The following is a 26902-nucleotide window of genomic DNA, read 5'->3' as shown; positions in this document are numbered from 1 at the left end:
CTTAATTGCTCTTAATTTTTTGCTTGCTTGATACCTAGACTTGAGTATTTCATATTTTCTTCCTCCTCCTCAGCTTTGTAACTTGGGAAGTGCTGTTAATTTTGTCCATCTTGTGAGTGAGTTATGGGTCACCTGCCTATATCATATTTGGATATAGACTAGATTTCGGCTCCCCCCCTTACCGAGCTGTTGACCTGCACTCACCCGCAGCACAGCTGGTCCCATCACACTCAGGCGGGGTTCACTCCCCTCACAAAGGGAGCAGCAGTGGGGTGGGCTCTCTGCTGAGCTTTGGAGCTTGGGGTGGGGTAGGTGTTTCCTCTGCGGTCCCTCCTTCACATCCCAGAAATTACAATGGGAACCGGAGGTTTCCTTCATAGTTTATATGCCAAATTTGTCACCAGTTTATGTGGTGTAACTTACTGAGGTCACCTGATTGAGCCCAGTTGGTTTAGTAGTGACTATTGATGGGTTTTAGCACTTAAATGGTTTGCAGGTTGTTTTTATATTTCATTAATACGTATTTCCCCTCTCAGCTTTACTGTAATAAGGTACACGGTATAGAAATATCTATTCATCTGCAACATTGCTAACCCTGCTGTTGTTTTAAAATGGGAAACAATCAGTGCGAACTTTTAAGAAAACTTTGTTAAATCTCCAGTAGAGCAGAGATAATAGCATGTGAACAAATGTTTCTCTGGATTAATACAACCTTATCATGACACAAATCTCCTCTCAGATTTCCACTGAAATAATCTGAGATGAGAATATATGTTAGTTCAGGAGGTTTAGAGGCAAGCTGCTCTTAAATCTTCTGGCAGGTTATTTTTGTTGAACTCACTCCATCTTCTCACCCATGAAATTCTTCTGGATACTTAGCAAATATCAAATAAAAGCATGTTAACTGTGTTTTCATTTATACTTTTTCCTTCTCTTTTCCCTTACCTAAAAGTGCAATTAATGAGTTGAGTTAATTCATAAGTATTTATTCTTTTTCTCTCCACCAGTCTGAGTCATAGGAATTTTTCTGAGGCATAATTTTGACTTCTGGGACTTAACACTGTTTCCCAGATAGCAGTTACCTTTCGAGATCTTGTGACTGATAGGCCGGGTGTCTCCAGTGTGCTGTTCAATCCATTATTTATAATCAGTATCAAATCCATAGCCAAACATGCATTTTTATCCTCTTACAAAAATTACACAAACCACAACCGTATTTTAAAATTTTCCCAACAGGGGGAAAAAAAAAAGCCACCCTCCCAAAATGAGGACTGTGAAGCTTTGTGTTTAAAATTTCAGCTCTTAGGTTGGATGACTCAGCAACCAAACCCAGACACAGGTCTGTTTATTTTATGGGCATACATCTTCTACCATCTGCTCCGCAATACTTGCCAGTTTGTGAACAGCAAAGGTCTGAAACTTGTAAAGATCTGTGGTCTGCTGCCAGCTCCAACGAACACTGACAGTGGGCAGAATGGAAAAATGTGTCGTGCTGCCCGTGTTTGTATGACATGCATGCCCATAAACTCAAACCGAGCCAGACAGGTATAATGCCGTAGCCGCTAACATTCCTTGTGCTCTTTTTTCATGCACCTCAGCTTTAGAGATGCAGAATATTGTGTTTCCTCCTCAGGAAGTGTATTCCAAAACCGCCCTAAAGAAATAATGTTCTGTTTGGAGAATATGCCTGAAGACTGTACAGTGAGATTTTAGTTAATTGTTTCTCAATGTATTTTACAGTGATTTAAGGCTTTACAGGTAGTCACTGGAGACATGTTGCTGAATCCAAGCATCAGCTCTGCAGTAAATGTGCAAGGTTCTTCTGGCTCTGATCCAAAGAGCATGTTATGTAGTCTGTACATACCTCTTATTTCTCACGTGTCCTTCGCCATTTAAAAATCTAGCATAAGAATTTAATTTTATTGTTCATATTCGTATTTATCACATTATCATATCAGCATTCAGTCAAAAGCAAGTCTAGTTGTAATGCTAAAAGAACACTTGCCATCAATCAGCTTACAGATAATATTGTAAAGGAAATTAGAATGAGGCTTATTAGGTGTAGTCTGGTTTGGCTCAAGTATCTATGTTCTCATAAAATAAATATCACAGACCATACATTTGTAAAGGTCAGCTTTATGACCAGCTGCGGAGTATGAATAAAAACACATAAGCCAGTAAGAGCTGGCCAGAATTGTCAGATGGCTGGCCAGCAACTGACAGCCAGACCCCGAGCACCCACTAAAACCCAACTAAAATTATGATATGGCATATAAACATCACTCATGGATCCTCCTGGTTTCAGAACAACCTCCTGACGCTTGCAGGAGTCAAAAGGCACTGGTCATGAGCATACAAGAGTGCATTAACGTATTGCTATTCCATATGCTGCCTCCCACCTCAGCTTGTCTTTCTCCATTTTCTGTCATGTTACACCTATTCAAACAGAGTTTCTTATGGCATTCCTAAAGCAAGGTATTAGCAGCCCAGTCAATGTAGATTACTGCAAGAAAGAAAATATTTTTTTCTTCATAGTAGCAACATTTGCTTGTGTTTAAAGCCGTGACAACTGATTCCATCAACCTGTTTTACCAGAACACAGGTTCGAAGCTGGCTCTTCTTTGCCATCTGCCAATTGATACCACCTTTTCTTAGTCATAATTCAGCAGGGCATCTATACAGAGGCTTAACTGGAAGCATGTGTGTTTGGGACCAGTCATGTGCTTAAAACTAAGTGCATACTTCAGTGCTTTCACGAACAGCTCTTGCAGCTATTGCTCTCTCTAGACCCTGCACAGTCATCCCTCATAGTTGACAGAAACATGCCTGCAACATAGTTGTTCAAGAATTCATAGGAATTGCCAGAAATTATGTTATCCCTTGTTAAAATACCACCCTGGTTATGAGTTAAAACCAAATATGAAGATAAGTTCCTTTATCTCTAAAAATAATCTTTCAAAGCATGGTATTTCATATTTCAGCCTAAATATTTCACATTTCAGCCTAAATATTTAAGTTTCCTATTAAACAGAGGGCAGCTCTTTCCAGATTTGACAATTCTTCAAATTTAAGCAATCCTTAATCTGAAGTACCAGCTCTATTCTGGATAAAATCCAGAGCTATTCCAGTCTGGGAACATCACTGGTTTCATTGGTTTTATCTCTTTCAATGCATGACTGTGTTCAGCATTTTTACCACCATCTTATCAGCGTTCTCTATCAGAAAGACTTTTTGGTAGAATGGCATCTTGAAAAGCAATTTTATGTACCAAAAATATTTAGAGAGAAAACATAGATTATGCAAGAATCACGTTTAGCACTTTCTGTAGTACTCCTTCGAGGTTCTCTTTTTGCAGAGTTTCCATTTTGAAGTATTCAGAAATGTAGTATAAATTAAGTCCTCTGTAAGTTAAATGTATATGACCCAATAGTAACTGATTATTATCAGTATTGCTATTTATAACTGAAAGGCTATTTTTATCCTTTTCATTGGCTGCTATTTGTTTGCACCTGAGAGTGGACGTTTATTGGATAATAACAGAAGTCTGCTGATGTTGAGTTGTAACTACAGACAAGCTAATAGATTTGGTAGAGAATGCTCTGGAGGTGAAATATTTGATGTCTCGACCTAAGTGCCTACACTTCTAGAGCTGACAATGCAGTCCATGCATTTTTAATAAACTAGAGAACTGCTATAGCTATGACACTTAAAATCAATCTTGTCTACGTGAAGAATGCAAAATTGTAGTCTGTAAACTTCCTAGGCTATTTTTTCTTTCTTCCATTTCTTAAACACTGTGAAGTAGCTCAAAATTGGCAATTTTCATAAAGTTATTTCTGTTATACAGTGATTAATTTCTTCATTCTCTTTTTCCTTTAGTTCTGTCCTTGTGTATTTAACGGAACGTATTTTTAAAGTCTGTCATACATTCTATATTACATCAGTTCTTACAGGACAAATTGCTTCCCTATCTGTTGAACCACTCACTGACCATTGCACTTTTCAGGAACACTTCCTCAGGGTGTTAGTCTGTATATAAATAACCCTTCTGAGTATATTAACGTCAGTAGACTCTGGAGCTATGCGTGATTCAATAGGACGTGGTCCAGTTATGAGGGAGTGGTGCAAAAATTGGGACCTGCCCTTACTGGCGGCATCAACCCAGTTCTAAACTCAAGGAGGAGATTTTTGTTCCACAAAAATGCAGCAATTCCAAATTCCCTGAGCAAACCTGGCACACCATCCCTGTGAAACAGCTGCACTCGCGTGCAATGTTCAAATACTGCTCAGACGTAACAACCCAGATTAATATTTGCAGGAGCACTTAGGAGCCTCAGTCAGGGCCAGGGTTCATGACTGCTCTGCGGGAATGCGTAGAGGACGTGGCCTTAACCCATAAACATTTCTCAGTATTCAGGTCCAGTTCAGCAGAAATAAACTGCTGCTGCTCTGTACTATTTACCATAGCCAACTAATTACAGGGCACTTTCAATATGCTGTGTGACATGGCCTCTTCAAATGGCACAGAGAAAGCAAAAACAGGACTCACATTGCAGTAGCACAGCCCTAAACCAGACTCCCTTACCAGTATTATCACGTCAGGTCCCCTGACACTCACCCAGATCTGGTTACTGCTAATAGAGGAAAGTGGTACACACATACACAGCCTATGATGGTATTTTCATCTAAACTGTTTTCAAATTTAGATCATACCTTCTGAAACAGGAAAAAAGGGAAATGAGATCTTGAGGACATGTTTACATTCATGAAGTCTTCCTTTTTGTGCCTTACCTTAACATTCCCTAGGCTGAACAATAATACTCAAAGTCAGTCATGCATTACCAAAATGAAAAAGCACCTGTAAAAATATTGTCGCTGTGTTATATTTCCGGTTGCGTGTTTTTCAGGGTTTCATAGCTTTGTGACAAAATCTGACAAGATATTTAACACTGAAGTGTCTACTGCAAATACTGGGTAATTACATTTCATAGAAACCCTTAGCTTGCCTACTCTTAAGACACCTTTCAGGAACTGTCTAATTAATTTCCCCTCTATATAAGGGGGCAGGAACTCTCTCAAAGCTGTCATAGTCTATTAACTAAAGAAAGTTGACTTGAAATCCTGCTTAAGTGGATATTTATAGTGCAGCACATCACAATGATTCATACTGAATGTATATTTTTATGCCTTAATTATATTCAGAAATGAAATAGACTTACTTAATTTTAAGGCAGTGGCACAAACTGATTAATACCAGGAAATAGAGACCCAAGGTAGTTATCAAGTCATTTGCTGTTGTCTTGCTCATGTAGCTCTAAGTCACAACTGGAGCCGTGCCAGTAGCAGCGCAAAGCAAGGCCACCAAGCACAAACAATACTATTTTAACCAGCCCATTTCCTCCCCTTTGCCTTTGAAATGACTTTATAAGGGCAAACTTCTACCCCCAGATGAAAATGCATCATGCCAATGACATCACCCGCAGAAAAACTCGTGCTGCAGTCCTCCTGCAGTCCGGTGCTCACCTCCCCACCAAGGAGTAGACACGTGTACTTACGTTTTTAAACTTCACGTTCGGCAGAGATTAAAGCAGCTTGAGCCCCAAAATGATGCTCAGTGCTTTTACCTATCCTAAGCTGCCTCTGCAACTTGCTGCCAAGGGCAGGGAGGGCTCACATGGAGCTGGCCAGGGCCCTGAGCGCACTTGCAGAACAGACCCTGCGTCAGTTCAGGGCAGCTGTAAACTGGCAAAGCCCCTCGCAGCGGGGTAGTCCCACCAGTTTTCAGGTGTGGGGTTTCAGGACTCTGTGGGTGTGGGGGTATTAAGGATCCTCTTCCACGTTTGCTTCCCCTCTGAAGTTAAATTGAGGCAGAAGGAAAACTGGAGGTGCAGAGCTGAAGTGAGAGGGAAATAACTGCTGAAGGGTAGGTGATGAAATGAGATGAAAGAAGGAAAAGATGAGTCAATGACAGGGAAAAAGGCTGACACAGGTTAAGTTTCACAACATGACTGAAGCGATATAACAGCTTGTTGCAGCCAAATGGCAGGGTCCTGCTTTTCCTCTCCCATTAGTTGTTTTTTTTTTAATTCTGAGTTAGTCCTTTTTTCTCTTGCTGAAGGAGAGAGTAAATCAGCGCGGGGGTCCCTAAGTCAGCGTGCAGCCAGAAGCAGGGACTATCCCGTATTCCTATGGCAACAGTGATTTGTTAGATTGGCTTAGGTGTCTTGTGAAACATCAACACGAGAAGGAAGATGAACATGGGGAAAATAAGAAAACATATACAAATTAAAATTTAATGAAGACATATTTAGTTTTTGTATGTGCCAATATTTTTTAATCGATGGAGAAATGGGGACTCAGAAACCAAACCTAAACCTAATCGTCCTGGATTTCAAAGAATAGTTTGGTATTCATAGAGGGAAGGAAGGTAGAAAACAGGGGAGGGGAAGGGGCAGCGCATGAGTCAGAATCTTCTTTTATGTGCATTAAAGGATTTTATAGATCTAAAGATGAGCAGAAGGACCATTATGACTTACTGCATAATGCATGCTCAGTGCCCGATTACGCTGACGTGGGCAGGGATTCAGGAAAGTTAGTCTAAAAATTCCATCTTAGAACTCTGAAGCATCTCTATAATGATAGTTTTTAAAGTAAATTTAAAAAAAAAAAAAAGAGGAACTGAATCCCATTTAATCCTTGTTTTAAATAGAGAACTATTATTGGCTTGTACTAGACACAGAGACTCTTATTTCAATGTTAGTCATAATATTGTTAAAAGTGATCTAAATGGCTATTGAAGCCACTCAAGGAACCTCTTGCTATAATTAATGTTAGACAAAGAGAATACTTATTTTATTTTAAAATGGTGCTTTTGAGACTCATTAAAAATTAGTGCCATATGTTTATAGATGTAACGTGTACCCAATAAACACAGGAAATATAGTGGTGCAGTCAGTTCTTATCCTGTAACAATCATCTCTTGCTGCAGTAGGAAGAGTGCACATGCTATTGCACAATAAAATCCTGCAAAGCGTTATAGCTCTCAGACACCTTTCCTTATAGAAAGTCACCTTGTCACTTGTAGGTGTGGGTTTACACTGAAAGTCTGGGCATGGGTGTAATTTCTCAGGCAGCCATCAGATGTACGTAGGCCTATGGCCTGTTACACGTGGTTTACTGTTCTGGGATCAGAGTCATGCCAATCCACAGGCAGGATCTCTGAGCATGGGATCCATCTTTTAGCTCAACCCAGTGTCAGGCCAGAGAGTGCTCTCACGCTGCTGCGGTTCAGAGCCACATCAGCTCACTCCTCAGGTTATCAGGTCAGCAAATCTACCCGAGGCTTAGTTTTCTTTCTTGATTCTTCAGTCAGTTTGACAGCACCCCAAAACAGTCCAGAGCAGCCATTAGTTAATGGAAGAGACTTACTGAAATGTGTGTGCTCTGATATTAGTGTCCATTTCAAAAATTAAGTTGGGGACTCCATTAGGACCAGCATCTAGCTGTCTTGCTATTATTAATGAGGCAAGAGAAAGTTACACTATTCAGTCCCGGGAACCAAAAAAGGACACATTACAGGGTAACTTAGCTGAAGCTGCAACTAAAAGGTTCCAGTTACCAACAGCATTATTGAGTTTTGTTCTCTACGCTGTCCAGCCAAACTTAATTGCTTTGTATACAAAGTCTGGTCATTGTGGCTTGAGATGCACAAGTGAACAAAACTCGCTGGGTAATAGTCATTTATAGTTGTATTCAAATTATAAATAAACATAGCTATTTCTAGTTCTGCCTATTGTTATTTGGACTACAACTGACTTAAGATCTTCACAGGCTTCTTAGCTTGTGTAGTGTGTTACAAGTGCCAGCTATAACCCATCAGCCATATATGGCAAGCTTTGGGCATGGGCAAAGCAGCTCTGATCTGTCAGCACCTATCCATGTTTTAAAAAGAATGACATTTAGCTTTTTTAAGACAGTTCAGTGTGGAAAGGAAATTAAAGTCCCAGTTGCTTTTTAATTTGAAATGTCAAGGCAGTGGGATCCACTGGAGAAATGCACCTGGAATCTTCCATCTGGTTCAGTGATGTTGATAATCAAGTCATTCAGATATTGTGCAGGCAAGCTGGAAAAACTCTGTTTCGTCTCATTCTCCCGCACTTGCTCTGATATTCAGCACGCGTACGATGCCTTTTACAGGTACTCCTTCTAGGCTGCACTTTCTTCTCCCAACTCTGATACAAATCTCAAGACTTAGGTATCCAAAGGAGATTATCCAAGCTAATTTATTTGTTTACTGTCCCTGAGGTTCTTCCCCTGCTTGCATCTGCTGGGTGTAGAGAGGGTAGCCAGGGGTATCACGCTTTCAGGCTTCTCCCTTCTCATGTAAAATATAAAGAGCCAGCAATGTTTGCAGGTCTGAGTGGCACGGTTTGCAGGGGCATGTCTTAGGGTGCAGGTCCTAACTCTGACCGCTGGTGAGGAAATAAATTACATGTTGTTAGTGGTTTATGTATTTTTCTATATCCACAATTTGTCCTTCTCTTTTCCAAGGAACCCTACAACTGAACCAGTTCTTCTTCATCTGTGGGGATTTTTTATTTTCCCCTGAATCATATTAGAAATTCCAAGTCATAGAACAAAGAAACAAAGTTTGTTTTTTCAAAGAAAAAAAAGAGTTGGTGAAAACAGCCCTGACAGCTGTACTCTGTGGCTCAGTAAATTAAGACTTTTTACTTGCTCCTTTCAGGGATGTGTTTAGTCTAGATACTCTTGATTTATATATCTTTTTTGGCTTTTTTGGGTTGTATTTTTTTATGCAAATTTGCAGTGATTTCATTCAAGCTTATGTTTGCCTAGCATGAGAGAGATGTTGAGAAGAATGTGAGTGAATTTAGGCCCTTACAATGTTTCCCTTCTCAGTTTGTTGTTTAAGAGACTGCTTAATTTTTAAAGAAATTTGCCTGTCTTGTTTTACAATCCACATGAAAGCAGCAGGGGTTTGGAAGGCTGCTGGGAAATCGTCTTCATTTCTCTCTCTCACAGAAGTGGCAGTGCACGGAGGATGCTTCCGGCAAACTTCGAATTCACAAGTGTAAGGTATCTAGCGACATACTTGCCATCAGAAAAAGGACCCGTAGCATACACTCCCGGGGATACAGCAGTAAAGACAAAGACTGCAACTGTGGAGACACTGATTACCGAAACAGCAGGACGCAAAGAAAAAATCAAAGACAGTTCCTGAGAAACCCTAATGCGCAAAGTAAGTGTTATCTGATCTTTTGAACCGCTGAGGCAAAGAGCAGGGGGAAATGGCTAGCAGAGTGTTGGCTCACCAGTAAACTCTTGTTTTCACCTCCGTGTATAATAAATACATCCGTAATTGGCAGTAAGGTTCTACATAATTGCCTCTGTAATAACAATAATAATAACAACAATATTTATCCTTCGGATCACGGTGAGGAATAGTCTTTAGGCTGGTGGTGGCGGTGGTGGTGATGCTCTGGGGCCGCCTATCGCGCTGCTCAGACATGACAACCCAGTGGCATCTGCGGATCAGTCGGTGCCGTTATTTGCTAAGGTGACCAGTGTAAGTGTTTTCTTGCATCATTAACACTGAATTCACATGCTGTTTGATGATATCCCAAAGACACTTTTTACATGAGGCACTGCAGTGCTGTGACTGCTGTCGGACTGAAATTCTGCTCGGCTGTAGCTTCCCTGCAAGCCAGTCCCGGGATCCCCGCAGGGACACGAGTTAGATTGCAGTGTCCTCTAGTGGAGTGTGGGCTGAAGGGAACATACAAGAGGCTTTAAGGCAGCAGTATTTGGATTTGTTTCTGCTAATGATTTCTACAAAAGAAGCCTATTCAAAGAAGTCATTATTTTAAATGGAACAAGTATTTTCATCTATCTGCCCAGCGATGAAAATGAAGTTCTGTAGCTATAGCAATACAAGCAGACCTGGATTTCAGACTTTATTCAAGAGCAAGCTGTATTCTCCTGCTCTCTATCTAGTATACTAGACTGGGGAATGAAATGAAGATGGGTCTTTAAAACAGGAAGATAGTGAAGTCATATGAGAAACGCAAAAGTTAGAAGATGCTGCACAGATGTCTACGAAATAAGAAAATAATGTCAGTATAATTCAAAATATTTCCTGATTTAAAGCCTCCCCCACTCTGGATATGAACAAGAATCCCTGGTATTCTTTGTACATTCAACCACAATATTGTCTGTCTTGAGTTGTCTATTGTTCAGACTAAATGTGGCCTTGATATAATTTCTTCCATTTGTTTAATTGTCTGAGGAGTTTGACAGTGTGCACAGGCAGATTTCTGCTGAAAATTCTACATGTCGCAGACTGCCAGGGTGATTCTCAAACTCGGCAATGTTCCCCTAAGTGATATTTTCAGGGGAGATACCTGTCGTGTACCTTGGAAAGAGAAGGTGTATTCAGGGCACCAGCAAAGGCTGAATGGGGATTGCACCTGGGGGGAAGTGACTTGGGGAGAGGAAGAGGGGAAGTATGGAAAACATCTGAAGGGGGCATCAGAAAAAGGCCTTTTGTTAGGCTTTTCTTCTTTACAAAATTCTTATTCCTCTACGTATATACATATAGATACATATACAGTGATATATGATGGATTCTTGCCCTTTTAAAGCCTACCTTTAAAAAAGAAAAGGTTTTATCCTTTTAAAAAGTAACTTTTATTCTAAAGCATAAGTCAAACTTATGTCACATGCCAATTTACAGGTGATGACCTTATTTCACAGTACTGAATGGTTTACTTTTCTAAAGTGGTTTCTAATCCTGTGGTCTCTGATTTTTTGAGTGTCTCTTTCTAGATGTCTGATTTCTAAGATACTGATTTTATTTGGAGATATAGATGCTAACTGTGGTATAAGGTCAGACTAGCATGAAATGCAAACCTTGAAGCAATCGAAATTTCATGCTACTCATGAAAGTGTGGGCCCTGACATATCAAAAAATCATTAAATAAGTTACTGTAAAGCCACAGAAAAAATAAGTTGTTTTTACTGAACAGCATTCTTGCTCTTTGAAGTATGCTTTGTGCTCATGGCATGGGTCATGTAGATATGTATATGCAACCAGGAATGTTTCTTTCTTCTGCTTCAGAATACAAACCCCGATTTGTTCACACTCGCCAAACCCGGTCCTTGTCTGTGGAATTTGAAGGTGAAATATATGACATAAATCTGGAAGAGGAAGAACTGCAGGTGTTAAAGACCAAAAGTATCACCAAGCGTCACAATGCTGAAAATGAAGAAGAAGCAGAGGAAACGGATGGTGCTCTTGGTGACGCAATGATCGCTGATGGCACTGATGCTATAGGACAACCCAACTCTGTCAGAGTGACGCACAAGTACAATTGCTTTTTCTGTGTTTTTTTTCTTAAAATGAAGTCTTCGTTTTCTAGTTGTATTCTCTCTCTTTCCATTTTTTACCATTTTATTGTTACAACATTTAAGAACTTAAAACTATTGTTGTAGGTTTCAGATAAACCTGAGTTGTACTTGTTAGTAGGTGGAATCATTTAACTTTAGTATGTGTATTTTAAAGGGAGGCATCTAGTTTAGGTTTTATTTCTGAGGAGGAGAAGGCATCTCCAGAGGGAGATTCATCCTCCATATCGAAACACACTTCTTACGATGGATTAATCACTCTGTGAAGCTGAAACTCCTGCTGTTCTTTATAAAGTCTAGGCTACCAGCTTAGCACAGAGGCCTAAATTTGAGAGGACTGAAATCCCACTCTAAATGAGGACAGATTAGATCAGTTACATCATCTTTCTTAAAGCTTAGTTGTTTGCAGCCAGTAATATTAGCTAAGATACATTAGACCTGTTTATCCCTGAAGAGACCCGCAATCATTTTCCATCCTAGAAGATGCTTAGATTTCAATTTTTAGCCCTGCACTGAATCTGAATGAAAAGGCAAAAATCTCACAATATTTTTTAGTTTAAAAAGGCTAATATGATTGATCTGAAAAGCCAGGCAGATGCAGGCAACAAAAATCTTCTGGTTTATACTTTTTATTGCATTTAAAAAGTAAATAGCATTTCTCTCTTTTCTTTTCTTCTTTTTTTTTTAAACATCAGGGAAAACATAAAAGTTAATTTTGAATAAGTAAAAATTACCCTTTTTTATGTTGATAATTTCCAACCATGGCATTAATAAAGCCTTAAATAGCTTTCTGGAAATGTTATTATTTCTCCATAAAGTGTTTTGACTTTTACTGAATACAGTATTGTTTTCAGAATTCTTTGAGTGAAGAAAAAAACATAATGGGATAACATGAGAAGAGATAAGCATCTGAATCTTCCTTTCTGCTATTCTTCTCAAAAATTAAAAGAAGGGTTCTGATGAAGCAGGACCCAAGAAAGGTTGTGTCTATAAAATTGGAATATTTCTGTGATTAAGAATTTCTGTTTGTCAGCATGGAGACTTTGAAAGCCCAGCTTGTAGTCTGCTGGATTTTCTATCTCAGTGCACCTCCTTGGCCTTCAATGTGCTTTTTTTCTCTTGGTAGAGATGTTTTTTCAAGCACTGGTATGAATGTTTTTGTCATTGCATCGCTTGTTAACTTGAGTGTTCTGTTGGCTTTTTTTTAACCACTTGTTTGAACTCTTTACTCTAACTTTGATTCTTATTGACCTTTATTGATTGTATGGATCTTTAGCCCATTGACTGTATGTTCTGTTTTTGACTATTTTGCATTCTTGAAAGATGCGTCACATTCATGTGGCAAGAGGAATCTCAGCAGCTGGTGGTTAAATAGCACGTTTGGTTAAGAGGCTTTAAATTCTGAACAGATTTTTATTTTAGTTTCAATTTCATTTCTGATTGGATTAAGACTCTCCAAGATGGCTGTGCCATTGCATTTTTGCTTAGCAGGCACAGAGCATCTGGCATGGATGAGGATTTTTTTTTTTATTTTGCAGAGAAAACAGATTGAAGCAATTATTAATATTATTAAGTCAACATGAGAAGACCTTGTAGAGTTTATTTATTTCTTAACAAAGTATAACAAATAATTGATTAGGAATGTTGGAAGAAAGAGAAGAAATGGGTAGGCAATTGGGAAACCACTGACCTTCTTTTTCCTATTTGTTAAACTCATGTCTATAGATGTTTTATTCTTCCAAATGACACTATTCACTGTGAGAGGGAGCTGTACCAGTCCGCCAGAGCCTGGAAGGACCACAAGGCTTACATTGATAAGGAGGTAAGAGGTATTCTAAAATCTGAGTGAAGCCTTTGCACTGCTATCTTTTCAAAGAATAATTCTGACTCGGAAATATTCTCTGCAGATCGAAGCTCTCCAAGACAAAATTAAGAATTTGAGAGAAGTTAGAGGACACCTAAAAAGAAGAAAACCAGATGAATGTGACTGTAGTAAACAGAGGTAAGAGAGATGCCATTGGACACTGAAAGCTACACCGATTACTAAGGCTTATACATTTTCCAAGTTTTTTGAGATGGAAAAGAACGAACATAAACTTTAATGGTATTTATAACCACTATATGTACTTATTTTGGTTAGATCACTTTTAAGAGTAGAAACTACTGTGAATCAAAAGAAGATAAATGTAAAAATTTTAAGATTAAATATATTTGTATTCCACTAACATATTTGAACCCAGCTGTAGTTTTGCTATAATCTAGCATAGGATCACTCACACAGATATAACTTCTTTAAATGAAGTGAAAATCGTAAGTCATTCTGTGTAGTTCTTTAAGAAAATGTCAAAGATTGTATGTTTCTGGTATGTTTTTGTGCTGAAAATGGTTTCATGACTTGATAATTCCTAATAATTTTCCCTGTAGCTATTACAACAAAGAGAAAGGGGTAAAGGCCCAAGAGAAACTCAAGAGCCATCTTCATCCCTTCAAGTAAGATTGTTATTATCCTCTCTTTGGTGACTGGAGAAATATATTTTTTTGTGTCTTGAGGAGTTTTTGTGGAGAGGGGAAGGGAGGAGGCGAGGGAAAGAGAGTCACATATAGCAAGCTCTCACAAGAAACCTACACTAGGACAGACTTGTGAAAGTTTATGGATAATATTTTTAAAACCTATTGATAGAAAATGGACAAAATGAACCATTTCAGAAGCTGATTGACCTCAAGATTTTTTAAAAAATCCAGTTAAACCTAAATGCAACAGTGTGTCATTTCTCATGCTTACTGAAGAGAACACCTTGTCATAACAGCTGGGGTGGAAGCTGAGCTAGAAGAGGGGCATATTCTCATCTACTCATCTTTAAAAAAGCCAGAAAGATGTAAAAACTTCTATTGCTGTTGTTAATCAAATAGAGACTGTTCTCTGTCAGCCGTGCCCAACTTTCTCTCTGAACAGAGAAGCAGCACAGGAAGTGGATGGCAAACTGCAGCTCTTCAAAGAGAACCGGAGAAGGAAGAAGGAAAGGAAGGGAAAAAAGCGCCAGAAGAAAGGAGACGAGTGTAGCCTTCCTGGACTGACATGTTTTACCCACGACAACAACCACTGGCAAACAGCACCATTCTGGAACTGTAAGTCTTACCTCCATGTGCAGATGTGATCTAGGTTATCCTCTGCTGTATTACAGAGTTTCCACTTCATGCAATCAGAGCATTATTTTGAAGAACTGGCACTTAGTAATGCTGCTGCTGCCGTTATTCTGAAGTATGAAGGAAGAATGTTACCTGAGTATGCTTGTAATTGTTGCATTACTTATTTATGTGAAATTATCACAAGAGGCTCGATGCTAAACACTGCAGAAACAAAAAGGAGACTTGGCCCCTAAAACATAAACTTTTGTAACCAGCCACTGAGATTTGTGTCATCTCTTGGAGATCAAGATGACCAAATATTTCATAGGAATTTTAATTGGGTTTCCGGTTATTAATAACAATCTTATTCTTCCAATTGTCACAAATCCTTTTTGGGACTTGACCTTTAATGTTGCCACAAACTTCAGCATATAAAAGGCCTACTTTAATTTTATCATTTTGATTTCAAAGTGTATCATAAACAACTTACCTTATCATGAAGAAAATACAGATACTATCCCTTATTAATTCTTCCCATTATTCCCATTTTTTTGTATTCTAAAAGAATTTGAAAATCACAACTGTGGAACACTCACCTGATGTATAAGAACAAAATATTAGAACTAGAAAATATTTTAATTCTTTTTAATTATTATTGATGTAATTAATAATTTTAATTATATTTAATTATTATTATAGATAACTATCCTATTGAGGCATGCTTCAGCATTTCTCTGTATTCAGCATTAACAAAACAATACCCTTCTCATCTTTGGTGGTGGAGGAAGAAAAGTGGTTGAAAACTTTACTTTCAAAAACTTCACTTTCAAAAACTTCAAGATCAAATGATGATTAAGTTACAACATATTTGACTCCAAGCAGAAAATTTGCTAAGAACAATTTTTCATTTGGAGAAAGAAGTTGTCTCCTAGTCATAATCTGTTCTGATTGCACTAGGACATCTGCTAATATGCTTTTTGTATTTTAAGATGTTCTTAAAGCAGTCATATACATGATTTTTGTTTTAAAGGCAACAATTAGATTGGCTTATTACTTTTTAACTGTGGAGTTACAAACAGTTATGAAAAGCGTTCTCATATTGCTGTGCATTCTGGCAATGCTCCAGCAACAGTCATGGTGAGAAAAAACATCCCTTTGACGCAGTCCATAACTTAAAGAAGAGCTAATATATTGATTCACATTACATAAAAATAAAAAGGTCCAATAACATTACTATTTTCATGAAGTTTGTTCAAAACATTGATACCGTTACAGCTAGTCACAGTACTAATAACAAATCTAAATAAATCTAAATAAAAATCTAAGGCACTATTAATATTTTATTATTGGAATTAAGGATATATTCTTTTACAGCAAAACTTTGTTAGCAGTTTGTTTGAAAATTAAGAGAGATACCTTTCTTACAGCTTTTTCTGCTGTCAGAACAAGATTATATACAAGATATACCGATGTGTCCTCTATGGCTGCTCCCATCACTGTGACATCTGAACCCAGGTGTCTTCAGTCTGGAGTGGAAGCCTGCTCTAGGTTTCCCCAGGTTGAAAAGTGAAAACAAGATGTAATCCAGTTACTGCATGGGGTTGTCCTGCAAAGGCCCAAGTGCTTCAATTGCCCTCTTATGTGTGTATCAAATAAACAAAATGCGGGATTGCAGTTCAAAAGAGTTAAGTGGAAAACTCAAGTCACTAAGGCAGAGCTGCTTGAAATGAGGCATAGGATTATCTATTGGTCTTCCTTCCCACCTTGGTTCTTTCATCTTTCCTGCATTCAAGGTGCCAGGCAAACTCCCTGCTTGCAAACCATCTCTTCACTGCCTAATCTCTCTCACTCGCCTCATTCCCATACACTGCCTCTCGCTTTCTTGACTGCTGTGTCATTTCCATCTCACTTATGACATCAATTAGCAATTCGACCTTCCTCTGTGATGCTTATAATTCTGTAATTTTCTGTTGTACTTGCATCTACTAGGTTAAAGTTGCTTACTGTTGGGGGGAACAGTGTCCTTATGTATAGTAAGCAATTCCAAGGAATCCTGTATACAAATCTTAAGGATCAGGATTTGTGTTGTTTTTTTGTAAAGTCTGAATTCTGCTCATTCCCAATAAACTGTATATAACTCAGAACAGAATCTGCCTCATTAACTATAGGATTCACTGTCTTCTGCATTTGTTAACTGTATGTTCATGAAAATTACATGTTAGCAACATTTATTCTGTTTTAGATGAGAATCTAAGATTATTCAAATAGAAGATTTTTTTTAAATTGATCTAGAATTTAAGTACATGAAAACCTACAGAAGTTTCACTAGTAGAAGAAACAAGCATATTATTTTTCACTAAGCTAATAACTTGTTTTTTTAATTACAGTGGGCTCTTTCTGTGCTTGCACAAGCTCGAATAACAACACTTATTGGTGTTTACGAACAGTCAATGACACCCACAATTTTCTTTTTTGTGAGTTTGCAACTGGTTTTTTGGAATATTTTGATATGAACACTGATCCCTATCAGGTAAACCCCTTTCCCTGTTACAAAATGTTGATCACCAGACCCCTCTAGGGTTTTTTTATTTCTGCTAACAAGTATTTTTTCCCTCCATTCCTCTTTTTCTCAGCTGACAAATACAGTACATACAGTGGAAAGAGGCATTTTGAATCAATTACACATACAGCTAATGGAACTGCGAAGCTGTCAAGGCTATAAGCAGTGCAATCCGAGGCCAAAGGGACTTGAAACAGGTACAAGAAAAATAGAAGTGTTTATTTTCATTTTACTCATTTTTTTCATCTGCTTCAGTACTAATTGTATCCATGAATTGTCGCTCCCCTAAGTGTTGCTGTGAATAGTTAGGAGGGATCCACACACACCATCCTGCACAACCGCATGACCGGGAGGCTTCTTTGCAAGTTTGCACAGGTTATTCTAGGCAGATATTGATGGCAAACAAGAAGATTTGACAGAAATGCTGCAGGAAGGCTATCATGTTATTTGAACTAATCAATAACAAGCATATGCAGATCTTCATAGTCAAAACTCTTTTCTCTGTTGCAGGATTTATTTGGTTAGTTTTTGCCTTCCAGTAGCAGGTGAGGTATTAAATCCTGTGTTTATTCCAATTGCTGTCTGTCTATATGAACAACCTCAGGCTCTACACCACAATTGAGACTTAACATTGCAAACTTCTAATCAGCAGTAGTCGCCTCCATTTTTGAGGAAAGCAATATTTCTTTACAAGAGTTTCTGAGTTCAAAAATAGCTGGTATTTATACTTCATTACTCTGGAATTCATTGCACTTAAATTTGGTTGATTGAATATTGTGATTTTTTTTACAGGAATATTTCCTCCTACATGTTTTGTGTTGTTGCATCTTTGTATCTCTTTCTTCACCTACAAATGTTTCTCTTTTTTACAATATCTAATTGTTTGGGGGTTTTATTATTTTTGAAAAACTGTGGTTTTTCAGTTCTTTTACATAAAACTTCCAGGAAATCTTTGTTGGACTGCAGCTCTGTCTTTATTTAACACAGTACATTTCTTTTTAGGAATTAGATGCTGTGCATGGAAAACTACATTGTGAATGGTTTTACAAGTTCTAAACACTAACAAAAGTTACTCTTGTATTTTCCTATATCAGGAAATAAAGATGGAGGAAGCTATGATCCACACAGGTATCCACACTTTTTTATTCTCCTCAGCAGCTTCTTTCCAAATAATTGCATGACTCCAGCCCATTTCAACTAATGTCTGTATCCTGCCATGTTGCACACAGCATAGCTTTTGATGCATGCATTTTCTAACTACTTTACACTGAACTTGGCCATTGTTTTTTAGATCTACCATTCTGCATTTAACGTAGCTTATTGTCATAGCAAGACTTCATACAGCTCATATTCCATGCCTGTATTTCTTAGATGTTTACACAGGGAAAATGACACAAAAAGAATCACTTCTTTTGGGTTGTTTTCCTGTTGTTGGGTTGGTTTTGAATGGGTTGGGGTTTTTTCTGGTTTTATTTAGGAAGTCTGTACAGCTGCTTTTTAAACATAAGCCAAAAGTGCTTAAAAAGCTTTCTGAGGTATATGTATCCAAAGAGCCTAATCAAACCTATGGAAGTAAAGTAAAATCTTCTCACTGGCTTTAGGAAATGTTGGCAGATGCTGCTTTAAGCAAAAGCAGTGCTCAATGTGAACAGCATGTGCTCGGAAGCCAGCAGGAGGCAGGTCAATTAAGTATGGCAGAAAGATGAGGCTCTTTTAGGTAGGGGGGCCAACGCTTTCAGACCAGATCACACACGTGTGAAATGAAATTTCTTCAAAAGGTTGTAATATTTGAACTGAGGAAAGGCACCAGGTGAGATTTTTTATACCTAATGCTTGAACCTGAGGAACACATGAAACACTGATGTTTGCAAGTATATTCATCTGTTTGCAAGTATACTTATCGTACCTACATGTTTATGCAGAGCTCAGTTTCTCCTGGTGGAGGAACCAGTCAAACACAAAGCAAAAGCCTGAAGAGACTGAAAAACCTCTGGTCTTAACAGTACTGCATTTGCTGTTCATTGAGCAATACTTGTACTCAAGTAAAAAACAGATTAAAGTTTGTCAAATGTTGTATTGAGACTTGATACCTTTTCACAGTATATCGGTTTTATACATTTTCTTCTCCATGTGCTTTGGTGGATTAGCTCCTGATATACATTGTTTACCTGAGATGTAAACGGAGTCCAAGGAGTATAAAAGCCTACATAAAACTTTTTTCGCAGGGTCTTCTGAAAAGAACCTTGTCATTAGCTCCCAGCAGCCAGGGAACAATTAAGAAAATGTATTTCAATGTTTTATAGATCTCAAATTTAAGCAGATAATTTTTCTTTGCAGCCAATTTTGTATTTTCTCACTTGAGTAATTTGGGATCTAGGAAAGTGATAAGCTTCTGTTTGGTTATATCCCAGTTGTCTGCATTGCTCATTACAGCCTGGTGGGAACTGGTTACTACAATGATAGAATTATGCTTTTAAGTCTTTCATTAGAAGACGTCCTTGTAAACATTCCTCATTTTAACTACAGATCTAACAGAAATGGCATTTTTGAATTGTAGGATTGCATGAAACAGTAGAGCACACAGGATTAATTTTCAAATTTTATCTTGCTACACTGTTGGATAATGAAAACATTTTAACTTCTGATATCAAGTCAATAAACATGATGCTACTGGGATAAATAGCAGGTATAGTGTAACACAAGTGATATTGCTCTGCTCTTACATTCCAGACACCCAGTTTCTCAATATACACAGATGCCTGGGTTCAACATTTTGGTTCAAGCCCCATCTTGGTGGAAATTGGTTTTCTTTTCTAAAACAAAAATGTTTTTAAATGAAAAAACACCATTTATCAGGAATCATTAAAACGACCTCTTAGAGGATCCTTTTCTTGATGCCTGCAGAGAAACCAGCGGAATAAGAAAGGGAAAGCCCTATGCTGCTAAGTCATCTGAACTACCCCTTAGGCTTCCTTCAGACCACGTAGTTCATCCACTCAGACCTGTTTCCAATTCAAAATGTCCTGAGTTAGTACAGCGCTACAGGTGTTACAAGTACACCTGTACTTGTATAGTACATTGAGGCAACAGGCCTGTATGGAAACAGCCAGTATAGCGCTGTTTGCTTAACATATAGGGAGAGAGCTTCAGTGGGGAAGAACTTGTGTCACCTGTGTCCTTTGATGGACAGAACAACTCTGCAGACATGGCTGATAACAGGATGTGCGAATTGCACACTCCTCTCTCCTCTCCTGCTTGTCTGAGGTTTTTCAAAGCCACCAAGGAGATGATTGTACCTACTTGTCTTTAGTCTGAGTGGAGATATATCCAGATGCCTTACTAGTTTTGAGACAACGCAGCCACGGATGGCGTCATGGGACTCCGGAGTATGATAATTGGAGAGTGAAGCTTAGCTAATGCTTGATTTTTAAAAATCAGAAAATGTTTTACTGTGAACAGTTAGCAACAATTTTTCTCTCTTTTGGGTCTATGACATAGCTGAGAGATTCCAAAATATTGATCGAGGAAACCACTGCCATGCTGTTACTCAAATGCAACTCATCTGCACTTTCCCATTTCACACCTATTTGTAATGAGATTTCTTACAGGGGAAAACCTTTTCTTTCCTCTCTCCTTCCCACTGTATGCTTTGATTTCAGTGGGAAACTTGTCATGCTTACTGCTAAGTTGTGGAATTAAGTTGTGAGGTGACTCACTCAGCCAACTAAAATACAACCAGCTCTAGGACCTTAAGACTTTGCTTTCCTATTTGTTTAACATGTATGAATACAAGTTACCTCTGTCCCATGTGTTTAAACACATTATTTTTTTCTGCTTGACATGAAGATCATTCAACAATTCTCAGTGCCTTCCCAGCTGTGAAACTCCTCTGAGACTGCAGAAACAGTGTCACATTTAGAGGGGAAAAAATAGACGCAGCGTGAAGGACCACGTAGCTCTGACTCTGCCTCTCAGCTATTTTGCAGGAATGCAGCAAACTCCTTGCTGATCTTACTTCTCTGCAGCACAGCCCTGTTGCCCCGCTGCTGAGGCTGGTGGGAAACCCTGCTCCTCTTCACTGGCCCCCAGACCTCCCCGCTGCCCACCCTGTCACTCAGGCTTGCCCAGCTCAACCCCCTGCCCCACTGCCTGGGACAGGCAGGAGATGCTCCTCTGGGCCCAAAGGCACTTTTCTGGCCCGTGCTTTGCCCCCCGCTGCCCTGGTCCATCCCCAGACCTGCTACCCATCAAACGGCAGCACTCCGGTTTCGGTTTCTGCCATCACATACCAAATCACTTTGGCCACCGACTTTCCCACAGCAGTTTGTTTTCCTATACAGGCTCTGGTTTGGCAAATAAAAAAAAATGAAACTAGCAAGGCAAATAATAACAGAGCAAAATTTAAATATTGTGGCATTTGCAGTGTGGTTAATCTCTCAGGGGGTTTGGCGACTAAATTCCTCAAAGATGCAGCCCTTCATATGATGTTTTCTAGGGCCCTTTATACCTCTAAGCGGTGGAATAGTAAGACCTTTTTTTCTTGAAACCTCTGCAGTATTTAATTATTTTTTGTTTCAGGAAACAAATTATCCACAATTTGTCTTATGAAGATGGCTCTCGTGGCCATGCCATGATTTCATTTCTCTTGTCTACTTCAGGAAAAGAAAGAAGGAAGACGCTCTGTCATAGCTGTCCTATTGGATCAAAAAGCTTGTGTTGCGTCCTGTAATAGGGAGTTTGCCAAGTGTTTGCAAAAAAAATATTTCTAGAACTTGCTTTAAAAAAAAAAAGATATTTAAATTTTACATTGTAAAATATTTATAGCTGTTGTATTAAGTGAAGAAATATCAATTAAGATCAAAGATTCAGGTGTTTCCAAATATGGAAAGTGGTCTCCCTTTAGTGCAGAATAAGGCCCCTCATCATAAGAAAATCTCAACTTTTTTTCTGACCATAATAGTATTTTTCTGACTTTCCATATGATGGACTAAATAGTGGAGAAATTCTTTCCGCTGTCAAATCCCAAGCTAGTAAAGAAGCAAAGAATATAAGCTGTGATAGATACAAGTTGTATCTTCTGTTTTACTTGAACAATGAGAAAGGCCAAGTTAAAATGCAAAAAAATTAATGGAGATGCCAAGAACCCACTGTAGGGATGAAGGGTTCAATATAGATAAGTATTTGTGCTCAGTTCACGCTGTTTTACTATAGCCACTTGAAATTCCAAGGTAATTACTACTAGCCTACTGCCTGTACAATTTTCAGAAAAAGAGTAAGTCATCCAGTGAACTAATTACTAAATATTGCCTACAGCATCATTTGTAAGGACAAATTTGCCACTTTCCCTGACAGGCTTTTGCATTATCTGATTAGTTTTTCCTTGTAGTCCACTTTGTTGATAAAATCTTTGTACTGAACACAGTCTGTGCAGTGAATTAAATGAAATAGTGGTGTTCAGTGTTACTTGTCCATATAAAATTTCATGCTACATTCGATAATCTGGGTCACTATAGTCACTGTAGTGACTTCTAAAAATCTTTTGGAAATGGGTTTCCTTCATGTCGTTGCTTTTTCTGGCTGTGATCAATATAAAATGCAGCTCCATTGCTACTTATAGACTCATATGTATGCCCTTTATTCATACTTACTATTTGATAAAGCTGTTAGACATTTTCTTTGAAAGTTTTTTTTTTTTAATTAAAAAAAAAAAAAAGAAAGCCCTTAGGAGGTTCTATATCTATGTACATGTTAACAGTATTTTACAGAGTGATGCAGTCCTATAAAGTAATTCACACTAAGTTTTTACAGCTTTTATTTCTCCTAATTGCTCCATGTAAATGAAAATGAATGCTTACAAAGTAAGCTCACACACCAAATTGCTGAGGGCGTTGTTGAAGTTCGGGTCTCTAATAGTTTTCAGAGTTAGTCCCATCTTTTATACTTAACCATTGTTCATTTATTCCATATTTTGGTGGAGTGTTCAGGAAAGGCGAATGGATTATTTGTATATTGAAGCACCTTTCCTGCCTTGATGTACCAGAGGAAAGATTTATCTCTGACTGTCATCACAAAGCCCCATTAGACCAGATTTTGCGCTTTTTTACTCAGTCCAAGGGTGTAGCAGAAGACAGGGAGTTTCTTGCTGTGTGTTCAGCGGGAGCTGTGAACACACCTGAGCCCAGAATCATGACAGATGTGGAGCGTATTACATTTTGAGCTACATATGTTATGAATAGTGGTGCTTTCAAGCAAATTGGAGTAGAAATGCACATGGAAGCTTTGCTTGCACCTTTAAGCTGGTGTTCACCATCAGGCTTTATTCTTTCTTTCAACAGAGGACAGTTATGGGACGGATGGGAAGGCTAACCTGCCCGATTTCACTGGTGACATCGACTGGCAAGGACTGGAAGACTTGTACAGTGTGAATGAAAGTGTATATGAATACAGATACAACTATAGACTTAGTCTGGCTGACTGGACTAATTACTTGAAGGATGTAGATAGAATGTTTGCACTGCTGAACAGTTACTACCAGCAAAATAAAACAGACAAGGCTAACACTGCTCGAAGCAATGGGGAAGGGGACGAATCATCCACGCCGTTTACCTTGGTGGAAATGACTTCTGCTGAAGAATCAAGTGGCCTGCCTGCAGAAGAGTTGCAGCTTATTGTGCCAACAGACTTTGCAGCCCTCGCTTTGAGCACGGTGAATTTAAGTCAGGAGAAGAAACTTGAATTAAACAATGATATTCCAGAGAAAAGTAGTTTGAATGACGCACACTGGAGAAATAATCATCAAGCTGAAAAATGGATGGAGGATAAAGAATCAGACCGTTTTGATATGGATTTCAGTGGAAACGGTTTGATAGAGTTGGAGTCCCGGCATAGCTTCATGCTACAACCCATCAGCATTCCTCAAAAAGACACTCAACAGGATAATGACGCTGTGGAAGATATATTTGAAGATCAAATGTATCTTCCCATGAGATCTGATGAACCCCTCATTCATCAGGCTGTAAACGTATCCATTAAGGATTCAGCTATCGGTACCCAGAAAACAGGAACTTTCTTAAAAAAAACAGAGCAGAGTCTTGCAGGGGAAACTTCACAAATCCTAAATGTAGAAGGCAGTGCCTCAGCTCCACTCTCCTTGGATTAGATCAAGTTGTAAACCATTAAATAAGTTCTCCTTTTTCTTATTAGCAAACTAATAAAGGTAATCATGACAACTGACATTTCATGTTTACTGTAGATACATTTTGCAGCTAAATTGAGCCCAGTTCAGTATTTGTCTGTGTGCATTTGTTTTATTCACACGCACAAATTTTCACAGTAATTCTCCCCACTGGGAAGCAAGATTTCCAGTTTTTGATGGAAAGAAACAGTGTTAACTTTCAAATGTGGTAGCACATTCTCCGAAAGCTAAACGTTTTTTCTTTGAAGAGGATGTTCAAGTTACTTTCTCTATTTCCAAATGATCCCACCATGAATGAATGTTTCAGTCCACCCAATCTGTCTGCATTATGTCTTTTTCATAAATTATTTTAACCACTGGAAATTCCTAACGTCACGCTTTTGAGTAAAATGCACTTTTAAAATCTGTATGCCATACCATTTATGAATCTAATACCTTACATGTTCTTAGTTTGCTCATTGTCTCATGTAATTGTGAAACCAATAAATAGATTGACAGGAAAGAGGTAATCAGCATGGATTGTGGAAACAGACTCTGAATATTATTTTAGCAAAAATATTGCATGTTTTTGTAACTTTGATTTAAGTAAATTTACTCTCAGAAAGGTATGGCTAATGATTGTTAACTGTAGGAGGCTTTGTTTAAATTGGATTGTTTCCCTATATGTTGATATTGTCAGTATTAAAAATCCATGAGGTTTTTTTGACTTTTTTTTTTTCTGATACTGGTAGAAAGGTTTACATCAATGCATATATGCTTTTGTCACCACATCTGATTTTTATTATCCCAAACAATATCTTGAAAACATTATTAGAATTTTGAGACTTAAATTCTTTTTGTTTTGTTTTGAACAAGCATTAAAGGGAATGATAAAATCATGTTAGATTTACATTATTCTAGATACAAAAGGCACATGAGGTAAAAAATAGCAGTTTAGATACTTTTTGTTGTTGTATTTTAAATTTTTTCTTGAACTTTACCAACCATTAAATTTTATAAAGTATAATGCAAAAATGACTTTGAAAATCTGTATTACTCGAAACTTAATATCTTCCCTTGCTTTTTATAAATTTCTAAATGATTAGTACAACAACAACAAAAGAGAATTACCTCAAACAGATGTAATTCCATAGTGTCCAATTCACGGGTGTGTTTCCTATCTGTTACATGTTATTTAGTGTAGTGAGTATTTTTTGGCTATTGCAAGCACTGCAGGTTAAACTTACATTCATTGTGTTGTATTTTAAGTTGAAACTTTTTACAAAGGAGATTCTTTTAGTAGGATTTTAATAATTTTAAGAAACAGTCTTTTTGATGGACTCTGTACATATGTTAAAATTACTAGCTCTTTATCTGATGTATGTGTCATGGGCTGATTGATAGAAAAACGTATTTATGGTCATGAATGATGCTATTTGTACATAGGTTTTAAGTTACTAGGATACAGACTGTGTTTTTAAATCTTGTATAATATTTCTGTGATACTTTTATAGAACAATTCTGGCTTCGGGAAAGTCTAGAAGCAATATTTCTTGAAATAAAAAGTGTTTTACTTTACCTGCTTCAGAGAAGTCCAGATGATCCAATTTTCCTCCTAATTATGATTTATTTTAAAAATATGTTAATAGTTTCAGTTTTAAGAATCCATCCACATTTAAAGCAATGGGTAACTAAGTAACACACTACATTCTGTTAGTTATAAATTATTCCTGGAGATTGTGAATAATATATATTTTTTGTTTAAGACATGCTGTGATTTTATTTTTTTTAATTCCCAATTCATCTGATCCTTTTTTCCTTGAAGTCAATGCACCGAGCTGCACAACCAGCGGTTCCCAGAAGTAAAGCAATGCTACATGGTGCCATCCCCTGCTTTGCCGCTTTGCCTCCTCCCTGCAGAGCTCTCCCTATGACAGCAAAGCGCAGCAGACTGGACGCGCAGGGCTTAATGAGAGTGGACCACAGATCTCTAGTCAGGAGGAGTGTCTCCTCGCACAAGTCTTCACAAAAAGGAATTTAGCTTTCAAGGTAAACTCTCTCTTACTTGCACTTTATGTTTCTTTGGTGGCCTGTGAATAAGATTAGCTTCATAAACTAAAACCAGCCTCTGAAGCTATGCTTCTGGATCTCTTCTTTCTTCTACACAGTCCTTGGACACCAATGCTCCTGCAGACATGAAGTTACAGGTGATGTTTGTGGGAATCAGGAAAGGGGACCAACTGTTAACCTAAGTGCTCAAAAATCAGTCACTGCAATGCTAGATAGACCCCTGAGAGATGCCTGCCCCTGGAAAGCACACTGGCAAGCACAGGATGTATTTCAAAACAGGGTGCCGAGCAGGCTGAGCCAGCAAGTTTGGGAGGACTTTAAGGACAAAGGCAAGTTGAAGCAAGGTCCCATACAATTACCTCTCATATCTTTGTGCGGGGAATTATCCAGCACCAACCACGTGCCCTCCATTCTTCGAAAGTGCATTTCTTTGAAAGAACCAAGCAAGATGTTTTCTTCTGTCTTAACTTTTGGGTAGAGATAGAGAAGGGAATGGTGCAACAGTGTGGTCCACCCATTCACCCCACTTGTCCTTCCTCCTTACCTGA

The 26902-nt window shown here is 38.2% G+C and overlaps 1 protein-coding gene across 2 annotated transcripts in view; it reads left to right on the top strand.

The window, feature by feature from the left end:
• The window catches only part of SULF1 (sulfatase 1), a 61252-nt gene extending 35241 nt beyond the window's left edge, over window positions 1-26011 (top strand). The window contains exons 9-18 of one of the 2 annotated variants that reach the window (XM_075141681.1): window positions 9043-9259; window positions 11138-11384; window positions 13150-13246; window positions 13332-13426; window positions 13849-13914; window positions 14378-14550; window positions 16938-17080; window positions 17184-17307; window positions 18205-18238; window positions 23446-23575. In XM_075141681.1, coding sequence (XP_074997782.1) covers window positions 9043-9259; window positions 11138-11384; window positions 13150-13246; window positions 13332-13426; window positions 13849-13914; window positions 14378-14550; window positions 16938-17080; window positions 17184-17307; window positions 18205-18238; window positions 23446-23476 — 1227 coding nt within the window. In that variant the 3' untranslated portion in view covers window positions 23477-23575. Of the gene's footprint in view, window positions 1-9042; window positions 9260-11137; window positions 11385-13149; window positions 13247-13331; window positions 13427-13848; window positions 13915-14377; window positions 14551-16937; window positions 17081-17183; window positions 17308-18204; window positions 18239-23445 lie in introns of both variants that reach the window. The other variant, XM_075141680.1, reaches the window with a different exon arrangement.
• The last annotated feature ends 891 nt before the right edge of the window (window positions 26012-26902 follow it).

The sequence above is a fragment of the Calonectris borealis genome, chromosome 2 (genome assembly GCF_964195595.1).
Source record: "Calonectris borealis chromosome 2, bCalBor7.hap1.2, whole genome shotgun sequence".
Lineage (NCBI taxonomy): Eukaryota > Metazoa > Chordata > Aves > Procellariiformes > Procellariidae > Calonectris > Calonectris borealis.
The sequence above is the reverse complement of the archived record's forward strand: the minus strand, read 5'-3'. Positions and strand labels throughout refer to the sequence as shown.